General features: G+C 34.3%; 1 protein-coding gene across 1 annotated transcript in view; it reads right to left on the reverse strand.

Moving 5' to 3' along the window:
• SAMSN1 (SAM domain, SH3 domain and nuclear localization signals 1) overlaps window positions 1–22375 on the reverse strand; it is a 111930-nt gene that overhangs the window by 14107 nt on the left and 75448 nt on the right. Inside the window, 5 exon segments of the mRNA XM_074333509.1 lie at window positions 150–356; window positions 3224–3375; window positions 5575–5701; window positions 9557–9706; window positions 12504–12575. Of these exon segments, the coding sequence (XP_074189610.1) occupies window positions 150–356; window positions 3224–3375; window positions 5575–5701; window positions 9557–9706; window positions 12504–12575 (708 nt within the window).

The raw sequence follows: 22375 nt of genomic DNA on the forward strand, positions 1-22375 counted from the left end.
ATAAAGGAGAAATAAGAACTATTCTTGGAAAACAGATTTTCCCTTGCTGTAAGTCATGTATTTTTTTTTAACAATTCTGTGCAAACACTGATCCATTCGCCTCAGTTATTCCATCCATATACCACCCAAATAAAATAAGTTTTGCTAACCTGAAGGCTAATCCTCTCTAAGAACTCTTGCAGAGTCTTGGCTTTTTCGCCTCCACTCCTTCGGTGTGCCTTTGTTTTCTTGGGGGCCGCTTCTTCTTCAGAGATGACATCCACATAAATAAATTTGAAGTTTCCCACCTTATTGTTCAACATTCCAGTCCACATCCCCATTGGTGTTTTGCAGATAATGTCTATGATGTCTCCTTTCTAAGGACAAAGAAATATAAAACTAAGATTTCAGAGAGCTCTGGTGGTATGGCAATTGGTAGAGAAAATAATGGAATCATAGAAATTTAAAATAATGAGGGCATTATGCTAAAAGGATTTCAAAATGACAGAAATAAATATTGGAGGATTTTTCCTTTAAAAGTTCAAGGGCACTATTTACTAGTAATAATGAAGTAAACAACATGCTTGGAGAAAAGCTCCTACATGCATCTGATGACGTTTATTTTTAAAATTTTTTGGGGGGGTATCATATCAACTAATCAACTCTTATTTGTAGAGCACAATGTAATTTACAAAACACTTTTGCCTACCTAAAGTAATTTTATGCTCACAACACACCTCTGAGGTATATATACAAGGTGTCATTATTACACTAAATATTACAGAAAAAGAAGCACAAACATTAAATAACTTCCCAAGAGCTTATAGGAAGTTAACGGTAGAATCAGAACTCAAAAATGATGCTTTTTTCATTCATCCTGTCAAAGCAATATATATGTAGTCAAGTTCACGCCATCACTCCTGGAGAGGCTCCCATATTGGGAAACGGGAAGAAAGAGAAGTCTGTGACTCTGTCCACACTTTTACTTTATCTGAAAAATTCATCTATGTTACAAAATAAACCTATCTAAGTGTTGCATCCATCTAACATAACAAAACTGTTCAGAACTTTGTAAAACCAAATAGGAAACAAAAATATGTGTGCAGTAAGATAAATTATGCTACTTAATTATTCTAGAGAAGGTAATACTTAGATTGAGCTCCATAACAAAATTTAAATTGAAATATGAATGAAGCACATTGGGATGGATAATCCAATTGTCCTTTTTCTTTATTCATGTCTGAGACTCTAATTGGCTACAGGCTGCCAATTATTGGCAAGAGTACGAAACCCCTCAGGGGTATTTCTTTGTAAAGAAAATTGATTTTTATGAAAACGCAATATCTACATTTAAGGCACAGAGTTACTCCCTGTGACTTGCCACTTTCTACTCCAGAGAGGACATTGGACTTTCCAATATTTTTGCCATTTGAGGGGTCTACCCTCAAACAAAGTACTAAGTCTGCTACTAAATATATTTTTTTCCTTGCTGTTCTGTGAATGTGTATTCTTCTATCTAAAACCTAAACTGTATTTGTAATAGTAGAATTCCACATGATGAAAAGATCTGATCTTTCTGATTTGTGACCACCTGCCTGTCTGACTCAATGAGCTAGTTGTTCACCTAGTTCTTCCTGCCTTTAACTATGAGACATAAAATTCTGGCTAGATGGGATCAGCTAAGCAGACCCACAACATCCCCTGAAGCGCTAAAAGAAGTTTCTAAACATGGCAGCCCTCTGTTGCATCTTTCCTATTATCCTTTAAACTTGTAAAAAACTGTACATTCCAGAAAAGGTCACCAAGCAGAGCTTCAATTTCATGTTGGATAAGACCCTTTATGGAAACAATAGTATTCAATCTTCAGTGGAAAGTGAGTGATTCGTATTGTGTTTCTCAAGAGCTCCACAAATGTGCCCGAGGCAGCACCAGCAGTGGTATGTGGCATGAGACTGTAGGGAAGTTGACAAGCTATCCTGAGCCAAAACATGTTCAGTTTAGCCCCTTTTACTGCCCTCCCCTGTCCTGCACAATGGCTACTAGGCTATGAGCATCCTTTCCCCAAGACATGGAAGAAGAAATGACTTCTTCCATGTGGGGAATAATTTTTTCCTCATTCTCCAGCTGAGCTTACTCGGATTTGAAACCATAGGAGGGATAAAAAGAAGAGCTGAATGCCTTGAATGTTAAACAACCATATCAAGACTTCTTAACTTATCATAATTATTGATTAACATTGCCTTGGTGTCCACAGTATAAAAAAATGCATAAAATCTGTCCTTTTTGCTACATAGCACTTTGTGTTACAAAAAGGAATAATTTAACATCTATAAAATGTTTTAGCATAAAGTCTTCTTCTATTTGTGCTGTTGTAATCAGCTCCTCCCTTTGAGTGTATGCAGGACTATGAAAATGATGGATTTCTCACCCGTGACTATGTTGTGTTATATGACAGAAGGGACTATGCAGATGTAATTAATGTCCCAAATTAGTTAATTCTGTAATTAAAAGGGAGATTATCTGGGTGTTCCTTATTTACTCAGGTGAGCTCTTCTCTGCAGGCCTTGAAGGAACAAACTGCCATGCCGTAAACAGGACCTTAGCTGCAGCCTCAAAGGGCTGAGAATGGCTCCCAGTTATATCCAGCAAGAGAGCAGGAGCATCCCTCCTACAACCACAAGGAACTGAGTTCTGGTAACAGCCAGTGAACTTGGAAGTGGATCCCTGGCCTTAGATGCGATCGCGTGTGCATCTGATACCTTGATTTCAGCCCTGTGAGACCTTAAGCAGATGAGCCATGCCCAAATGTATGATGTGAAGACCTCTGGGATAAGTAATAATACACGTGTGTTGGTTGAAGCTCCTGAGTTCTCTCTCTCTCTCTCTCTCTCTCTCTCTCTCTCTCTCTCTCTCTCGGTATTATTTTTACTCCAGAAAGTATCGGGCAGAGCTGGGCACCCATTTTCAGAAAAATGTAGATAATTCCTTCTCCCCTGATAGGCTCTGATTCTGCATTTTCTACATAACAGCAACTTAAGCAAATAGGCTCAACAGACTTATCCCCCTACCCCACCTGACACGCTTGGTTTAAATTGTGGCCAGAGTAAACCTGTCCCAGGTTTTACTATGGGGAAGAACACACTCACCACCCCTCCCTCCAGTTCTCGCTGCCTGCACTTCTGAAACAGGTCACACACCCAGACTTAGACACACCATACAGAACGCAGCGATGCCGTGCACGCACCTTGATTTTGAGGGAATCAGTGTCATAGGGGCTGGGCGTGAAATCGGTGTGCACTCGGGCCCGGCCACAGAACGATCCTGAGTAGGTGCCCTCATCGTCCAGTCGGAAGCTGTCCCGGTTACTTGTGCCATCTGAACAGCTTGTTATTCCACCTGAGGAAGGCAAAGCAGAGGTTAACAGTTCTCACTGAAGGTTCAAAACACTCTGAACCATCGTCTTGACACCACTAAGCAGGGATAATGCGGAAACACTGGATGCTAGCCTCATGAGGGGCTTCTAAGCGACCCCTCCTGTTTCTGTCTCCCAGTCAGTCTCCACCAGTGACCTCTGTCCTCTGAGCTACTCCTGACCTTTCTCCAGCCAATCGGACCACTCTTTCCTCAACCACTAACGCAAACACCCTCTGATGTCCATCTCTATGATCCAATCCAGAAGGACAGTGTTTTGACCATTGGATACTTGTTAAAGAAGCAGACAGTACAGACTTAACTCCCTGTACAAGCCAGATTATTAATCCTGTACATGTAAATAAAGAAACCAATAACAACAACTTGAGCTTTGTGTGTTATTCATCACAAATGGTCAAAGCATGAGACATAAGGTTCCCTACAACTTACCACAATGCAGCAGAAATGCTCTCCCAGACTTCCTGTTGTGTACCAAAAGCCATTCTGAGGCAACATCTCTATGCATAGAGGGTAGCTCTTTTGCTTGTTGTGTGAGTATGAGGGAAAGAGGAAGTGTTTTCCAATGCCTGTACTCCCAAGTGGTTAGAAACTGTTCTAAACTGCGCTTTTTAAACGGCTCCAAATCCTTGTTGTTTTTGTGTCCTCTCCCTTTCTGACTTTGAACCTCAAGGGAAAAAGAGGAGAGTGATTCCATTTTTGCTCCTTGTCTGAGGGCAAGAATGGTTCGCAGTGAAAGTAAGTCTCAGTTTCTCCATCACTTTCAACTGTCACTTTCTCCTTCATTGTGGCCTTTTGGTGCTAAGTTCGATGAGAGAACAGTCCCAGTTTCTCTACCATTCATTACAGTAATTATGGAAACAAGGTGAAGAGCCAAAGAGATGCTCCATATAATATATGAACTGGTGTAAAAGAAAGGTGAGTTTTTTCTAATCATAGGAAGTAGGTTGTATATGATAATAGCTAAATGAGCCACCATCTCCTCACACCCTCCCTCCAAAGACCACCCCATGCCCTGGCTTTACATGGTGCACTCTAGATAATAAAATTCTTCCCACATTGAGCATCACAACTTAGAATTTTAAAACTTTCAGCAGAAATAAATACTAATGATAATGAATTTCACACGTACAAAAATGTATCCTTCAAATGTTTGTGCAATAGTTTTGTTTTTGTTTTTTTCTCCCACAAAATAACTGTGCTACAGCTATCAGGAAAATAAGAATAAAATTCAGGATATTTGAAACATCTGGTCTTTGCTATCCATCTTCAAATAACAACAAATAATTTAAAAGGAAATGAAAACTAAACTTTGCAAAAAAAAAAAATTTAAAAGATCCTAAAAGATTAGAGACATGTGTAACAGTGTACATATAGGGCACCCTGCAACATTAGTAGTTTCATCCAAATATCATAGCAGGATGTGTGACTGAATCCTGAGTGATATCCTTTTTAGAAAATACCAATGTTTTTAGAAAATCCTTGTTGAATATGTACGGATTCCTTTTTGTCAACTAATTAGTGATATTCCTACTATTTAATGTTTACATATTACTTCTGTCTTTAAGCGCTAATGCTGCATAGAAACCTAAAAAGTAATGCCAGAATTGATGTAAAAGTCCTGCTTTTTTTCAGAATAGTAAAGGAAAAAAAGGAAAGGAAATGATGGAAAAAATGAGAGAGGGAGAGAGAGAGAGAGGGAGAGAGAGAGGAGGAGAGGGAGGGAGGGAGGGAGGGAGGGAGGGAGGGAGGAAAGAAGGAAGAAAAAGAAGGGAGGAAGGAAAGAAGAGGCAGAGAACGGGATTTTATTTATCTGAAACTTTAAGTCATTTTACAGTTGTTGACTCAGGATAATGCTAGTTCTCCCCAGCATGCATTTTTATTTTAGGGATGCAGATTTAATTCCCCAACATGACCTTTTTGAGGCATGTCCCCAAGAGCCCTGCTGACCATAGTGATGAAAGTTTCGAAATAATATAGAATTCTACCTAATATATTATTTTAAACAATAACAACTCTTTAGATTCAACACTATTTCTCTTATCAGGTAGCTGGAACCTTGTTGCTAATTTGACAAACAAGTCCCAGAGAAGCAAGTCTGTTATTTTGATCTGATTTAACTGAGACCTCCCATCTAGGATCTTGTTTCTTATCCTATAGCCTTACTTGATGAGCTCTGTGCACTGTAGAGACTATCCATGGAGTCACTGGCTTTGAGGGACATCTCTGTGTGGGCCCCAATCACGGGGTCACTGTTCCGACATGGGAGGGAATCCTCTCCATCTTCGTCATTCTTCAGAAAAATATATGAGAGATTGAGGTCAGAAAACTGATTTCCATGGAGATGTTTGCTGTATGCATTGATTTAACCAAGCAGACATAGTCTAGCAATAAAATGCTTAAGGAATACATCAACATAAAATACGATAGTCATTAATCTTTAGTTCAATTTCTAACAAAACATTTTAAGTATACTTGGAAAAATCCTTTAGATGAAACATTCCACATTATGGAATTCAACTGAAATTATAACAGTTCATTTTGTAAATTAGGATGAATATCATTATCAAGACTGGTTACAGAAATGTTAGATTTACTGAGATCTATGCTTTATCTGCTAAGGCACTTTTATTTCTTTATTTTCTCTTTATCATCTATTTACCACCATTACTAATCCTTTGAGATCTGATAGTAGAAGTTTAAACTCTACATAGTTGTTTCATGTCAGTTATTTGCACCCCACCAGATCACTAGATATGAATAAAACATGCACACTTTGCAATTCTAAAGCAAAGCTTATCTAAGAAGCTTTACAAATCTCATACCACGCTTGCCACCTAGTCAAGTGAAAAGCAAATCTTGCATAAAATTAGAAAGACAGACAATTTCAAAACAAATTACATCTGCTTGAAAACATCTAAAATGTTTTCCACATTTAGATAGTTTGGACAAAAACTATGAATTTCTTAATACTCATCAAAATGTAATTCAATATTTCTCATTTTTTAACATTTCTAAACACTGATAACACTTCAGAGCATACATTTGATATACATTCAGTTTGACTCCATGTTTTTATCTATTCCTTTATTCATTTGTTCAGTCATAGAACACCTTTTAATTACATCACACTATTTTGGGAACTAGGTATACCATGGTAAACGATATCAGGGTTAGAGGTACCATTTATTGTGTTAGATTGTGTGAGTGTGTGTGTGTGTGTGTGTGTGTGTGTGTGTGTGTACATAGGTAGTATTTGGGGAGGTGTGTGCAAACAAAATAAGCAAGACAATTTCAGAGAATAATAAATTATATGCAGGAAATAAAACTGGCTGATGTGAGCGGATTAGCTACCTGGATTAGGGTTGGGGACAATTGGCTAATTTAGATGGAGTAGACCTCAGCGACCTCTGCTATAAGGTAATAATATATCCTTTGAATTCTTTACCTGAATGATCAGAAGAAATAACTTATGTGAAGATTTGGAGACAATTTTCCAGGCAAAAGGAACAGCAAGATCAAAATAACTAAACTCAGAATAAGCTTGGGTTATGCAGGGGAAAACAACAAGGACAATGTCACTGGAGCTGAGGGAAAGGAGAGTGTTAGCATATGAACTGAGAGAAGTAGACTGGGGCCAGATCACCAAGAGCTTTATGGACCACACGTGGTGGCCAGATCTCCTTCTGAGGGACCCTGCTTTACTGACAGCCCCAGCTACTACCTCTCTGGATCCACCACTGTTTGCGTGGAAGCTATGCTCTCTGTCAATGACTGAAACAGTAGGGATACTGGTTGAGTCCATTCTGGTGGGATGTGGGGCTCCTCTAATGGAAAACTGTTGTTCAAGGACTCTCCATCAACCTGGCCAAAGCTTTCTCAGAACAGTGTTGAAGTCTGAGACTAACCAATTCTCTTTCTTTCTTACTCTTCTTTTACAAGGATCAGGCTTTCCCTGCCTAGTTCTTCTTTCTCTTCTTTATCCTTCACAGACATTTACCTCGCCAAATCTTTGGTGTGTCTTTTCCTTTCTTGGGGTCTGCTTTCCAGAAGATTGGAATGAACACACCATAGTAAAGGATGCCCTGTGAAGGTATTATACAATTTTAATGTGTTTAATGAGTGATGTGTTCTGAATTCCACTTTTCAGGAATCTTTCTGGCTTTCATGTAGAGTATGGAAGAAAAATTGGGAGAAGGGAAACTAATTAGGGAGTTATTATGGTAATTGAGGCAAGGCAGGTTGATTACTTATTCTAAAGCACGAATAGTTTACATGGAGAAATTAGGAGTTTTAGATATACTTTGGCGTTAGAACCAAAAGGATATGCTGATGAATTGGTGTGATAAGTGAGAGAAAGAAGGAATTTTGAATAATTCTCAGGCTTTCTCCCTTCCTTCCTAATGTTAATCTATCTGTCTATCTATCTGTCTTTCCCCTCACCTACAGTCATGACAGTGTTGTCTATTGGTACAGGGAACACTGAGCAGAAACTATTTTTTTCTTTTTTCTTTCTTGTATAGCATAGAGAATCAATAATTTAGTTTTGCATACATTAGGTTTCAGATAGATGTGTACATTTGAGTGATGGCATTAAATAAATAATTGATTGTGTAAGTACAATAGGTAAGTAAAGAGGTCATAGCTAGAGATATGATTGGGAAAAACAAAGTCATGAGACTGGATGGAAGAGAGTACATTGAGTAGAACATCCAGGAACAAGCCTTAGGAAGACTCAATATTTAGAAGGATAGTGTAGAAAGCAGAGCCAATAAGTGAAACTATGAAAAAGATGGGAAGCCAGAAAAATACCTATAGAAACCAATATATTTATGGTCCATATATTAATGATCAATTGATTTTCAATAAGGGTGCCGACACAATACAATGGAGAAAGAATTGTCTTTTCAACAAAATGTTGGGACAACTAGGTGCTCACATTCAAAAGAATGAAATTAGATTCCTACCACATACCATATAGAAAAATGAATGATCATACACCAAAATTTAAGATCTACAACTATAAAACTCTTAGAAAAAAACATAGGGGTAAATATTTTAAATTTTAGGTTAAGCAATGGTTTCTTAGATACAATACTAAAATCACAGTGACAAAAGAAAAAAATAGATAAATTGCAGTACATCAAAATTATAAACACTTGTAAACACTGCAAATGATACCATAAGAAAGTGAAAATAAAATGGGAGAATGGGAGAAAATATATCATATTGCAAATGATATATCTAATAAAGGACTTGTACCCAGAATGTATTTTAAAAATGCTTAAAAGTCAACAATGAAAAGACAAATAACCCAATTAAAAAGTGGGCAAAAGATTTGAATAAACATTTCTACAAAGAAGATATACAAATAACTAATAAGCTCACAAAAAGATTCTCAATATCATTAGTCATCAGGGAAGTACAAATCAAAAGCACATTGCGATACCACTTCACACCCATTAAGATGGCTACCATCAAAAACACAGACAATAAGTGTTGACAAGCATGTGAAGAAATTGAGAGCCTCGGATATTGCTAGTGGGAATGTAAAATGATGCAACTGCTTTGGGAAACAGTTTTTCAGTTTCTTTAACAGTTTTTCAGTTTCTTAACTGTTTGGGAAACAGTTTTTCAGTTTCCATATACCTAAGTTATATATAAGTTATATATATAGTTATATATGTATATTATATATATATAGTTACCATATACCTAAGAGAAATGAAAAAAATATTTTCACACAAAAACTTGCACACAAATATTCATAGCAGCTTTATTTATAATAGCCAAAATGTGGAAACAACCCAAATGCCCATTAACTGATGAAAAAATAAATAAAATGTGCCTTATCTATAAAATGGAATATTATTTGGCAGGAGAAAGGAATGAGGTACTGATGTTTTCTAGAACGTAAATGACTTATGTTCTTCGCATACTACATGTGCGATCTTTTTAAACCTGTTTCCTCTATTAAAATGGGAGCAACAGTATTTTTTTGCACCCAATTTCTGGGCACAGTCATTGAGGGAGAAATAGATGTCAAAGTCCTTCATAAAGCACAAGTATGTCTATGTCAAGAAGAACTAGTTAAATATTTTAAGAAAAATTTAATAGAAAAATACAAGTGATTAACGAGTACACTTACCTTTTCTTCAGAAAGGGCTTTGATGTACTGTTTACCCACTTTTTTCTTCATTGTCCAGGAAATAGCTCTCATTTTTTTACCTAAACTTCCTCCATGATGTGAAGTTTTATCTTGTTCTCTGCTTTCATTTATGGGTTCCCCCTGATATATCTAGTTAGAATTGTTTACAAAAGACAATAAAATAAAGCAATAAAAACATTAATCTGAACATTGCTCTACAACATAACAAAATATGATATAATTAATATATTTTATAATGTGCTGTACATTACGTTATATGGAGTATATGAAATATAATATATTCACCACCTCACCCCTCGCTACTTCTCACATTTCCCTTGCTCACTGTGGCAGTGTTTCTCAAAATATGGTCCCAAGACCAGCAGCCTCAGCATCATTTGGGGAGAGTTTGTGTTTTAACAAACTCTTCTAGTGATTCTGATACATGCTAAAGTTTGAAAACAATTGTAATTAAGTATTGCCATACTAGTCCCCTTGCTGTTTCTCTTTATGTTCCCATCAAAGTTTGTACTTGCTTTTGCCATTGGCTTCCCCTGGATATCCACAAATATATTCTTTCCTCCATCCAGGTTTCTAATCACATGCCAAGTAATAGGAGAGAAATTTTCTGATCGATCACCCTCTTTAAAATAAGCACGCATGTCTATACTCCCTGCATGTTTACCTGATTTATTCTTCTCCTAAACACTTAACATTACCTGATAACATGTGTTCGTTCATTTGATTACAACCTGCATATCCCTATATGATGTATGCTCTGTGAAATTAGATATTTTATCTGTTTTATTTATTCTGAGTGGTTAGACTATTTGCTGGCACATAACTGACCCTCAATATATTTTGAATAAGCAAAACTTCTCATGAACAACATTGGAATGATTTTTTTTGTTGTTGTTGGAGAACATATTTGGGTTACATGTCTCCTTAATATCTCAGGTTTCAAGAAAGGACCTTTGAAGGTCATCTAGTCTAGCGCTGCCCACCATTCTGAATAGGTGGGCATCCAGTCATTCCCTGCATATAAAAAATAATGGGAAACTTCTCTTTAGTGAACTTGAATATTTTAATATGAAGGTTTTACCACATAATTAACATCATTATTAATCAATATTATGTTTTGCTTCACATCTTACCCCAAATTGTCTATGATAAATATGAATGGACAGCCAATTTAAGCCCTCATTGCACTTAATTAATTTCTACATTCAAGGTTATAAAGGCAAAGATTCTTTGTTTAATTCAAAAACCTTGAATAAAATATAACTTGGAAACACTTTAAAATTTTAGAGTTAGACTTTTCTTCTCTTTTCTCTATTTAAACTTTATCTTCATATAAAATTAAACGCTAAAATAAATAAGAAAGTGTATTATTTCATCACTACTTGCATTAATTTACCATTGCCTTAACTTCAAAAAAAGTATGATAAATATTTTTAATTTTAGATGTTTCTAGAATTCTTTACAGAAGCTTCAAAGAAACTATCTCAACATATTTTTAATTTTAACATTTTTTTCTATGTGGTTTTCTTTCATAGCCTGAATCACAATTTTATTTAGATTTTTATTTATTTTATTGTTGTTTTAATCTGTCTCTTCCTAGACTCCAGGCTTCATAAAGTAAGGATTTTCATCTGTTATTAAAATAGTACTTTCTGAATGTCTAATGGAAATCATGTCATAAAATACATGTTCAGTAAATATTTGTTAAATGAATGATGCTGGATTACTGAAAAATGTACAAACTACTTTACCAGGTTTACTAAACTTTCACAAATGACTAAGCCACTATTACTACTATTACTAATCAATGAACTTGAATGATCCTGAGAAACTTTCATAGGTTAATTCTCGAATTATAAACTTAATAACAATAGAATATATCTACATATGATTATGGAAAGTAAAAGTTTACACAGTATGTTAACTGAAAATAAAATTGTGTAGATCTATCTTCTCACCATTTATATACATATATTACATTTTATATACAATTATGTAAATGATGATAGACCATATAGCTATATACAAGTTTATCCATATGCATATATATATATATATATATATATATATATATATATATATATGGATAAAAGAGAATATGTATAGTATATATGTATAAAAGGGGATATATTATGCGCACACACACATATATGTATTAATGGAGACATTTATAAAGTAATAATAGATGTCATTTTATTTCCATTTATTTTGTCTAGAATATCCATTATTGAAATTAACATATTTTAAGGTATTATAGATAGATGCATATAGGAATCTGAAAAGTATTTTGATAAATTAGATCTAATAAAGGGAAAAATTCTTTATAAAAGAAAAAATACACTAACTGGAATGAATAATTAAAAAGTGCATGAAATCTAAAACCTGTTGCTCTAAAACAAATGTATCACATGTGGGGAAGCTTTTCTTAAAGTACCTTTAAAGTGTTCATGGTTTGCAAATGTGTATGGAATGGTCACCATGTGACATTTCAATGCAGACAGTAGAAGTGTGAGAGTACAATTAAGTAGCTATATGCTTTCCTTAACAAATTTACTATTAAGCTATTTAATCATTTCTAAATCAAAGCAATTACAACTTAAATAAATTTTAACGTATACTATATTGTTTTATGGTGAAAATGCTCAGAAAATTTGGGATTGTTTGAGTTACGTTAAGTAGTTATTCTCTCCTTAATTTCATGTTCTCACTTTCCAAACATCTGTTAGGCTTTTTAGATAGCTTTTTATATCCACTATAGTACTAAGTACTAAATAATTATTTGTTCATGTATTATAGAAATATATGTAAGGCTATGATTTCTAAATATATTTATTTTTTACTGTACTTTGCAAAAGTGATATTGGCTTTTTCATAATTTTTCATAATATGTTTGCATATTATTCTTAAAAACACAGTAAATACTAACCTCAGTTGGATTATCTGATTTTGAGGTGGAATTAGTCCGAAAACGATCAAAATTGCCAAGGCTGCTGCTGCGCTATAAAATAGGAAAGGAAGGAAAAGGGAAGGAAATTTAGGACTTGTGACTCTCATTGATAAAATATATAAGTGTGAAATACATTCGATTATGGTTCAATAAGCATCAGTCTTGCAAGTACAGGATTTAAAAAGTTCGCTGCAAGAGCTAACGGCACTGGAAGGTGTAACTATTATTAACATTGTAATATTTACAGTAGATAAAATATCTTCATGCATTTTATGTTATAGTGTTAAACACCTTGGAGAAAATCTATTAAATTTTTATTTTACAGTATTACTTTTGCTCTTAGGAACGGCATGTATTAATAACCCACCAACCAACAAATAAACAACAACAAAACAAACAAACAAAAAGCATCTTAGTAGATCCAACATTATGCCTCATAAAGATCATATTTGTAAAAAAAAAAAGGAACACAGTTGTATTTTCCACTGTTGACTCTAGATAATTTGAAATTCTCTACTTGATGTCAGAATAGCTCTATTAATGTGAAAACAGCATTTAGGCATGCACAGTCTAAGTTTTGGAATAACAGTGAATTTTTCCACATTTAACGTGGAATTGCAATGAGACCTCTGGGTCAATTTCATTCACTGGTTTTTGAGAAAAAGCTCAGCATGTTAATAGACTTGTTCCCTTGGTTACTTTTTGTACTACAAAGCTAAATTTTTTATTCGTATGCAACTCAATTCTTCAGTCATTAAGTCAAAAAATTGATATTTCCTCACTATCTATTTAATTTTATATCTTTTTTGGGAAGGTGGGTATCTGATATTGTCTTTTAGTACCCATAATTCCCCAAAATATGTTCTATCTTAAGAATTTTATCTCCTTTCTAGCTTGTATTTTCAAAATGAACTGGTGGTACTGAAAAATAACCTGGTAATTAGAAAAGTTAATAATGGGAGTCAGTAATCTACAAAACCTTGTATTGTCCTTTTAGAAGTCACGGCCCACTTTATTTCAAGTGACCTTCAAAGGCTCTTAGTCCTTACAAGCACTCTTGACACTTGTCTCTCCCCCACCAGCTATCTTTAAAACTCCTTGTTTCCCTTTTAAATGAGTGGAAATAGAAAGATCCTGACTGTGACAGGGGTTAGCTTGACAGACAATGTGATACAGAATATCACCCCAAGGATGATAGCTGTGCTAGACACAATTAACGCCTTTTGCTGACTTGCCACCCCTGCTGAACAAGCCCTTCAGGTTGTGGCAAGAGGAGAGAAAGAAAAGGACTGAAACTAAGAACCACACTGGAAAATACCACGTCTTCTCATGCAGAGCTTACTAACCTAGAATGACTTCCAACGCATTAATTACTTCAACTTGCCTAGTAGGCATTTCCACCAGGCCATCATCGCCCAGAGATCACAAAAGGGAATTGAATGTATTCTTACTCTGCTGATAAACTTTCTGCACACAGGAAAATGTTACTCTTTTATATACCTGAAACTTTCTTAGGGCCAGTGGGAGCCTACCCCTAGGGCAATCTTGTAGCCTACATCCAGCTTTTGTCCCGCCTATTAAATATTAATGACGGTTACAGCATGATTTCCACCACTGGATAATGGGTTGTGTTGCCCAGGAGGGCACAGGATGGGTTCGCTTCAGCATTTCTCTACACTATCTTCTCCCATTAAGTAATAAATAGTCACCACATTTTAAAACTAATTTCTCCTCATTATATCAATAAAGAGAAGCAGGTTTAGGAATATTGGTTTAAGTCTTCAGGACTGTTACTTTGGTTTTGTCATTCATCTCATTATGAATCACTCAACAGCTATAAGCCAGAGGAGTATATCAATCCATGCTAAGACACCCTTAAGAGGCAAATCTACGTATTTAAATGACATTTTAAAAATTTCATTACTCACTAGTCTAAAAGTTAGTGATGTTCTGAGATGGTTTCATTATGTATAGGTTACGGCTTATGATGAAAAAGGGCTAATGTCTACTATGAGGTATAGACAATGAATAAATTTATAATTTCTACTGTTAAGTTTTGAATAAAAAGGTGAATCATGTGGAAGTGAGTTGGCTTCATAAAAAATAGTCTTTTATAAATGAGAATGTATTTGAATATTGATAATTTTGCATTGCATAATTGTAATGGATTAGATTTAGCAAATGTTATCTTGTGATAGAAACTCCCATCAAGATAGAGCTATTATACAAATAGCTATCAAAATAAGAGTAACTTAAATAAAAGTGCAATTCATATTTTAGATAATGTTTTTGTTTCTGTTGATATTAGATTATATTCAGTCCTAACTAGACTCTATATAAATCTATGTAGTCTTTTGTTGTCCAACTAGATATGCTTGAAAAATGGCACACCTATGAAGAGTACTTTGGCAAAACTAGAAAAATTACCTTTGTATTTCCCCTTTGACCCAGCAATTCCATTTCTAGACATCTGCACCAGAGATACAAATTGACTTGCACATTCACATTAATTGTAAAGCTTTTATATTATCAAAAAGCTGTAAATCTCAATGTTTATCAAGAAGGAACTGAATTGACTAATATATAGCAAAGCAATGGAAATGTAAGTCATTGTAAGAAATTGAAATACATCTCTTTATACTGCTATGGAATGATTGCCAGGATACAGTGTAAGTGAAAAAAGCTAAGTGGAGAAAAATGTACATAGTAGGATACCATTTTTCTAGGGGTGGAAATACATGAGTGTGGTTTAATACAGGCAAATATGTATTTTCCTTCTTAGAGAAATGGGGCAAAATAAAGTATAAAAGGGACAGGACAGAAAATAGACTTCTCTGAATATACCTTGTTTTGTAGATTTGACTTTAAGACCATTCACATATTATATTTTACATATTTATTAAAAAAAAATTATTTTAAAATAAAACAACCCCCAAAGATTCCAGATAAAAATGAAACAAATGAATTTAATTCCATATTGAAGTGGTGGCTTAGAGAGAGGAATTATTTTAAGTGAATTTAAAAAACAGTAATTTGACTGTCCAAAGGACAAAAAGCAATGACAAATTAAAATTTAACCTACTTTCAGTAATCATATTGTCATTAATAACATTGGTATATATAAATACATATGTTGAGGGACAATGAAAATAAGTAACAATGTCAATAACATTTGGAGTCAAGATTCTCAGTCAGAATTCTCAGAATTCTCATCTTGTCCTACCATAAAGCAAGTAGACTTTCAAAGTCTACTGGGGCCATGTCAAAACAATACAGGGGCCATATTGAAAACATTCTCACTGCAGTAGATTTTATCCAAACTTAGGATAATTTTATTATCAATGAAAATAATAACTGAATTATATTAAAATACATCTATTATATCAAATTCCATGAGTCTATAATGACGCTAAAAAGAAAATTCAGTAGTTGTCTTTGAAATGTTACAGTTATATTGTTAGAATTGGCAAGTAAAGGGAAATACTTAAATATTTAATCTGTTCTTCTTGTATGAAATATATTTTAGAGTCACTACATACTTAATGAGGAAAATCTTCTCTCTATACATACATATGGAGGTCTGACAATTAAGTTTGTGAGTTCATCCTAGAAAAAGTTCTATATACCTATACCTCGTTGCTGAATATCACTATAGTCACCTTTGAAGCACTCCCCTTGGGAAGCTATGCACACCAATTCCTAGTCCACCCTTCAAAGCAATTTTGGAACTTCTTTTCTGGAATGGCCAACCTGTCGTTGTATTACCCTTGATGTTCTGAATGTCATCAAAATGTCTTCCTTTTAATATTTCCTTTGTCTTTGGGTAAAGAAAGAAGTCATTGGGGTTCAGATCAGGTGAGTAGGGAGTATGTTCCAATACAGTTATTTGTTTACTGGCTAAAAAATGCCTCACAGACAGTGCCTTGTGAGCTGGTGCATTGTCGTGATGCAAGAGCTTCTTCAGGACCATTTTTTGCACACACATTTCTCATGCCAATATTATCAGTTAAGATTTTCCTAACTGTTTCTCTATCAATGTTTTCTTGGTCTGCTATGCTTCTCATAGGCAGCCAACGATTTTGACGCACAATTTGACAAATATTTGCAATGTTTTTGTAAGTTCCGTTCGTTACTGGCCAACCTGACCTCTCTTCATCAGAGATGTGCTCTCCCCTCAGAAAACTGTTTAATCCATTTGTATCCTGCCGTTTTCTTCATAGCATTATCCCCATAAACTTGGATTAACATGTCCCTGATTTCACTTTCACTCTTGCCAAGTTTAACGAGAAATTTAATGTATGTTCATTGCTCTAATTCAAGCTTAGACATTCTTGTGATGGCACAAAAAAAACATACAACAACAATAATGAATGCCACTCAGCAAGACATTGCTGCACCTCAACGCAAACACAGCTATGAGGCTGATATACCAAGGTTATGAAAACTTACGGACCTGTTGCTGCCAATGTATGAGGTCTGACAATTAAGTTCGTGAACTTATTGCAGCGATGTTGCTAACCTTTTTTTTATATCAGAGGGATTATTCATTATGAATTTGTACCAATTGGATAAACAGTTAACCAAGCTTATTATTTGGAAGTGCTGAAAAGGCTGTGTGAAAAAATTAGACGACCTGAACTTTTTGCCAACAATTCATGACTCTTCCATCATGACAATGCACCAGCTCACACAGCACTGTCTGTAAGGGAGATTTTAGCCAGTATGCAAGTAACTGTATTGGAACACCCTCCCTACTCTCCTGACTTGGCCCCCAATGACTTGTTTCTTTACCCGAAATTAAAGGAAATATTGAAAGGAAGACATTTTGATGACATTCAGGACATCAAGAGTAAAACGACGATGACAGGTCTGATGGTCATTCCAGAAAAAGAGTTCCAAAATTGCTTTGAAGGGTGGACTAGGCACTGGCATAGGTGCATAGCTTCCCAAGGGAAGTACTTGGAAGGTGACTGTATTGATATTCAGCAATGAGGTATGTAGCACTTTTTCTAAGATGAGTTCTCGAACTTAATTGTCATACCTTCGTAAGTGCATCATGGCAAGTTGGTGAACTTAATTGTTAGACATCATATATGTATGTATTTTTTTTCTAGGTAATCATTTAAGAATGATGAAATTACAAATTACCATTTTGTAAACCCCTAATGAAATAATGGATCTAGGAAATGATTAGCAATAGCTACTAAAATCACAAAAAGAGGGAATTGGAATATATGCTTCATAATGAAAGCACCTAGTACCACCAATAAAATAGTCTTTAAAAAAAAAGTCAATCACACCAAGCTTTTGTATTTCACTAGCAGATAAAATACAAAGACAGAGGAGCATGTTCACTCACACCAAGAGGGTTCCATCTGTCATAAAAATCTAGACAACGAGAAAACCCACAGGACCTGAAGTTCTAATAATCTGATATTTTAAACTCATCAATAGAAAGAAAAAGAAGATGAAAAGTAAAGTATAAATTAAGAACCTTGAAGAGTTGTGTCAATCGAATACAGTCCATGAATCTTGTTTAGATATAAATCAAATAAACCACTATAACAAAAACATCCAGAAGACTATGAAGCAATTTTTAAAAAATAACTAGCTATTTGAAGAAGTTAAAGAAGTATTGTTATTTTTTATTTAAAATTCAAAATACTCTAGTGAGGGGCAGCAAGTGTGTGGGCGTAAAGAGGATACATTACTGGCCATTATTTAATGATTAACTGGGTGATGGATATATGGTGTAGATTGCACTTCACTCTACTTTTTACATATCCTTGAAAATATTCATAATGAAATGTTAGTTTAGAAAAACATAAATGTACTTATATAAAGCTAGAAAATAATGTACAGAGTCAATAATGTGTGGGGACTGGGGGATATATGGGAAAACTCTATACCTTCCTTTTGCTGTGAACCTAAAACTGCTCTAAAAAAAGTTTGTTTGTTTTTTTATGTTAATCCAGGTGCCCCTCCATAAGTAAGTAAGTAAACAAGTAAATAAATAAACGAGCTGATGGTAGCATAAGTTTCTAAAGAATTAATCTGTAAAAATATCATTAGTGTTGCTTAGGTCATGTTCTTTTAAAAGTATAGACATATTTAAGGAGAAAAGAAAGTATTACTTTCTAAATTTATTCGAGTACAACTAACTTTGTGATAAAAATGTATGTTATTGGAGTGTCTTTTGAGAGACTGAGATTACATTGTGAAGATTACATTCTTCTACATAGTCTACTTGGTTCCACAAAAGTAGGATTGAACAAGTATCATTTGGGGCTGTTTGAGCACATTTGTGTGTTTGTGTATGTGTGTATCTCTACACAATGCAATGTATAATTTAAAGAACTTTAGAGGATTCATTTTTTGTTAGTCACATTTCTTCTGCAGTTTTGTAGTAATTCTAGTTATTACAGAATGTCATTTCATGATATAAAGCTGGTTGGGTTCTTAGAAATCATCTAGTCCTTCTCAATGAGAAAACGTATAGGACCCAGAACTTGAAAAAAAAAAATCGTTTTTTTATAATTCTCCACCCTGATGTACTCTCAATTGCGCCATTCTATTCCAAGGTTTTGATCCTTTCTTCTGTTTTCAAAGAAATTTGCTATGTGAGCAGGATGGAAACTGTGGAAAATTAGCTTGATAGAAAGGATGGAACTGAATAAGCTTCTTTGAACAATGGCCAGCCTAAATTTAGCAACGTGAAGAAGAATTAGGAAGTTTCTTTCTGGAAGTGTAAATCAACCTTTTGACCAAAAGAACTTGACCCTTATTTTCATTGCTTAACTACCTACCAACTTTGGGGGTGCTCAAGTAAAATCTTATCTCCAGCACTCAAGTAAAATCTTATCTTCAGCATGACTTAATATTTGAGCAAGACACTGGTAGAAAAGTTTCACAGTCTATTTCAAAGACAAAATTTGCATATGTGAGTCAGACATCCGCAGTATTTTGAAATATACTGGCAAATTAAAAATTACACACACTCTGCCAATTAGTTCTCACATCATCTCAGTACTGAATATAGAGTGTTGGTTAGTACTAAGTTCTAGAAGATCGGAATTTTGTTTCATTATGCACTTGTATAAATATTCCAGAATAATAATATGTTAAATTTCAATAATGTCCAAAGACATTTGGGGATTTAATTGTTCTAACTAACTCAACTGCAGAGATGTTTTGAAGAGTGTGAAACAAATTTAACTCACTTAAAATAATCTGTTAGTTTTGCCTCAGTGTTAAATAATCATACTCTCATGAAGTGCCAATGGAAGACGGTTGCATAGGGCATCAGAGGGGCTGAAGGCTAAAAGACAACCAGAGCTGTGAAACATGGTCTTTAACACTAACATTTAACCTTGGGTAAAGGCAACCCAATGCTCAAATATACCGAGGGTGCCAAACAAATGTATACACATTTTAAGAGATGTTAACATTTAGGTCAACGCTGCTCAAGCAGTAGTTCGTTGTAATCAGAAGTGTCTGGACATGAATGGTAACCACTTTGAGCACCTCTCGTAATTGCAGAAGTCAAACATAACTTGTATTCATCTTTTGTTATCGGTATATATTGAGTATTACAATTTTAATACAGTTTTTTCCTTTCTTAAAATGTGTATACATTTTTGGGCACCTTCTGTATATCAATACTCTGAATATTTTCAATGTACATCTGCACTCTTAGAACAAAAGTTAGTCTATTTGATCTGCCTGGGTCAGTATCTTTTCTACCAGCTGCAAAATATCTAAAGGAAGTGCAGATTCTGACTCCACTATATGTTTTAAAGTTGTGTCAAAATTTCCATGCTAAAGCTTTGCTTTCAAACCTTGATGTGCTACTAGAGATGTTTTCTGCAAATTGAAACTGCCTCAAAGGAAAGAAACTAGAATTTTAAAAAAATCAATGCAGAATGATCCATAACCCGTAAAAGTGGTTATTCATATCGGCCCATTTAATGTAACAAAAAAACAAGTTTTATGAGTAAAAGACTCAAATACTTAAAAGTCTCAATTGTACCTTTGCATGATTTATTACTGTAGCTCATGATTGACATTGCATCCATAGAATGTAAGTCATACATACATAATAATATATAATAGATGTCAACTTGGAAATTTATATTCACCCATTTTACAAATACTAATTTTTACTCATGTCTTAGTACATGAGAGACATTTTGTGTTCATGTGTCTATATCTACATAATTTATAGTCAATCTTAAGAAAGTCCCCTTAAAATGATCACAGATTTTGGAAGTGAAATTAATTTCAATCAATACAATTTGAATCTGCTTAACTATCTTAAAAAATTATTTACTCTAAGAGATTATGTAGTTATTGACTAAGAAACTCTTTAGAAATCACCAAATCCAAAGATCATAATTGCTAAAATGGTGGTAAAGTAACAATAAAGGCGATTTACTATGCATTGTATATTAAAAGGAGCACTAGATTACAGAAACGTATCTAATATAATTATCTCGTGAACTCTTCAAGGGAGAGAAAGAAACATTATCTCGAGTGATCATAATCATTTTGGGCACTAGATAAGTGTTGTATATTGGGTACAAGAATACTTCACTAGGAGTTTCCATTGTCTGGATGGTCTATCTCTGGAAACCAAGAAGTTTTCAATCCTTGCACCAGTGTGGATAGTTTGTTAAGAACTTCATGAACAGCTGTGTTGAAAAGGGTTCTAAAGCCATTTTCATGCTCAACGAGTTCATGCTTAACACAGGTCTACCATAGCTACAGAAGATCGTGTGTGTTTTAGGGAAGATAGTGAGCAGAGGAATGAGAGATTACGGGTAACATATTTCCTATGTTTACCACCCCTACCCTAAGATAAGTTATTTCCCTGAGCAAATTTCCATTACTAATTCTGTTTTCTAGGTACCTTGACAGAGAGAATTCAACAACCAAGATGAATGATTCACATTTCCAGTTACAAGAAATATGTATTATCCTCCTATAAATTTAGAAAATTAACTCTTTATTGTGTGCATATTTGATTTTTTTTTTTTTTTTACTTATAACCAAATATCAAATAGTTCTTCACTGTGGTCACAATATTATCAAATATTTTAATCCTATGACTAAACTTCAAAAACAAATAAATAATTCTTTATAAATAATTCTCCTCTATAGGATATGGCTAACAAAAGAAGATAATATTGAATATCATGGTAAAAGAAGACAACAGTGCTTTACGGAGAAAAATAACTTTGAAGTACTAATAGCAATAGGCCTTACTACATTGACCACAATCTTAAGTATCAAATATTCTGGTTTTCTTAATAAAGGCCTGATTCTACTATTTTTTTCTACCTAATAATGAAATGATATCATATGTATTATGTATAGTGTCATTAATCTAAAAGACAAACTATTAAAAATATAAAAGAGAAGGTCTTCAATTTTATCGTTAAAAAGATTTTTAAAAAGCAAGAGGAACTTATCATCCGCTAAATAAAACGGAACATTTTCTTTCAGGATGTTAGGCCTTATTTCCTTTTTAGTAATCCAAGGGAGAAAAAGTCTTAAAAATGTTTCATTCGCTAACACATGGTGGAAGAATGTACAGTACTTTTAAGCATGTTAAGATACTTTTTAACATATTTAATAGTTGAATGTGTTGATTCAAATTTAGTTTCCTGAAAAATCTCCTAACAAGTTTACCAGTCAAATGTTTCTACCACTTAATCCATTTACTCTCGTCTTAAAATGAAATCATCACAAAGAGGCAAACATCCATAGTAACCACTGCTTTGAAATCATGGTGAAATAAAGGAGTAAAAATTAAGTATGAAAAATAGAATCCATTTAATAAGCTTCCCCAT

Source organism: Rhinolophus sinicus, linkage group LG01 (genome assembly GCF_036562045.2).
Source record: "Rhinolophus sinicus isolate RSC01 linkage group LG01, ASM3656204v1, whole genome shotgun sequence".
Taxonomy (NCBI): Eukaryota; Metazoa; Chordata; class Mammalia; order Chiroptera; family Rhinolophidae; genus Rhinolophus; species Rhinolophus sinicus.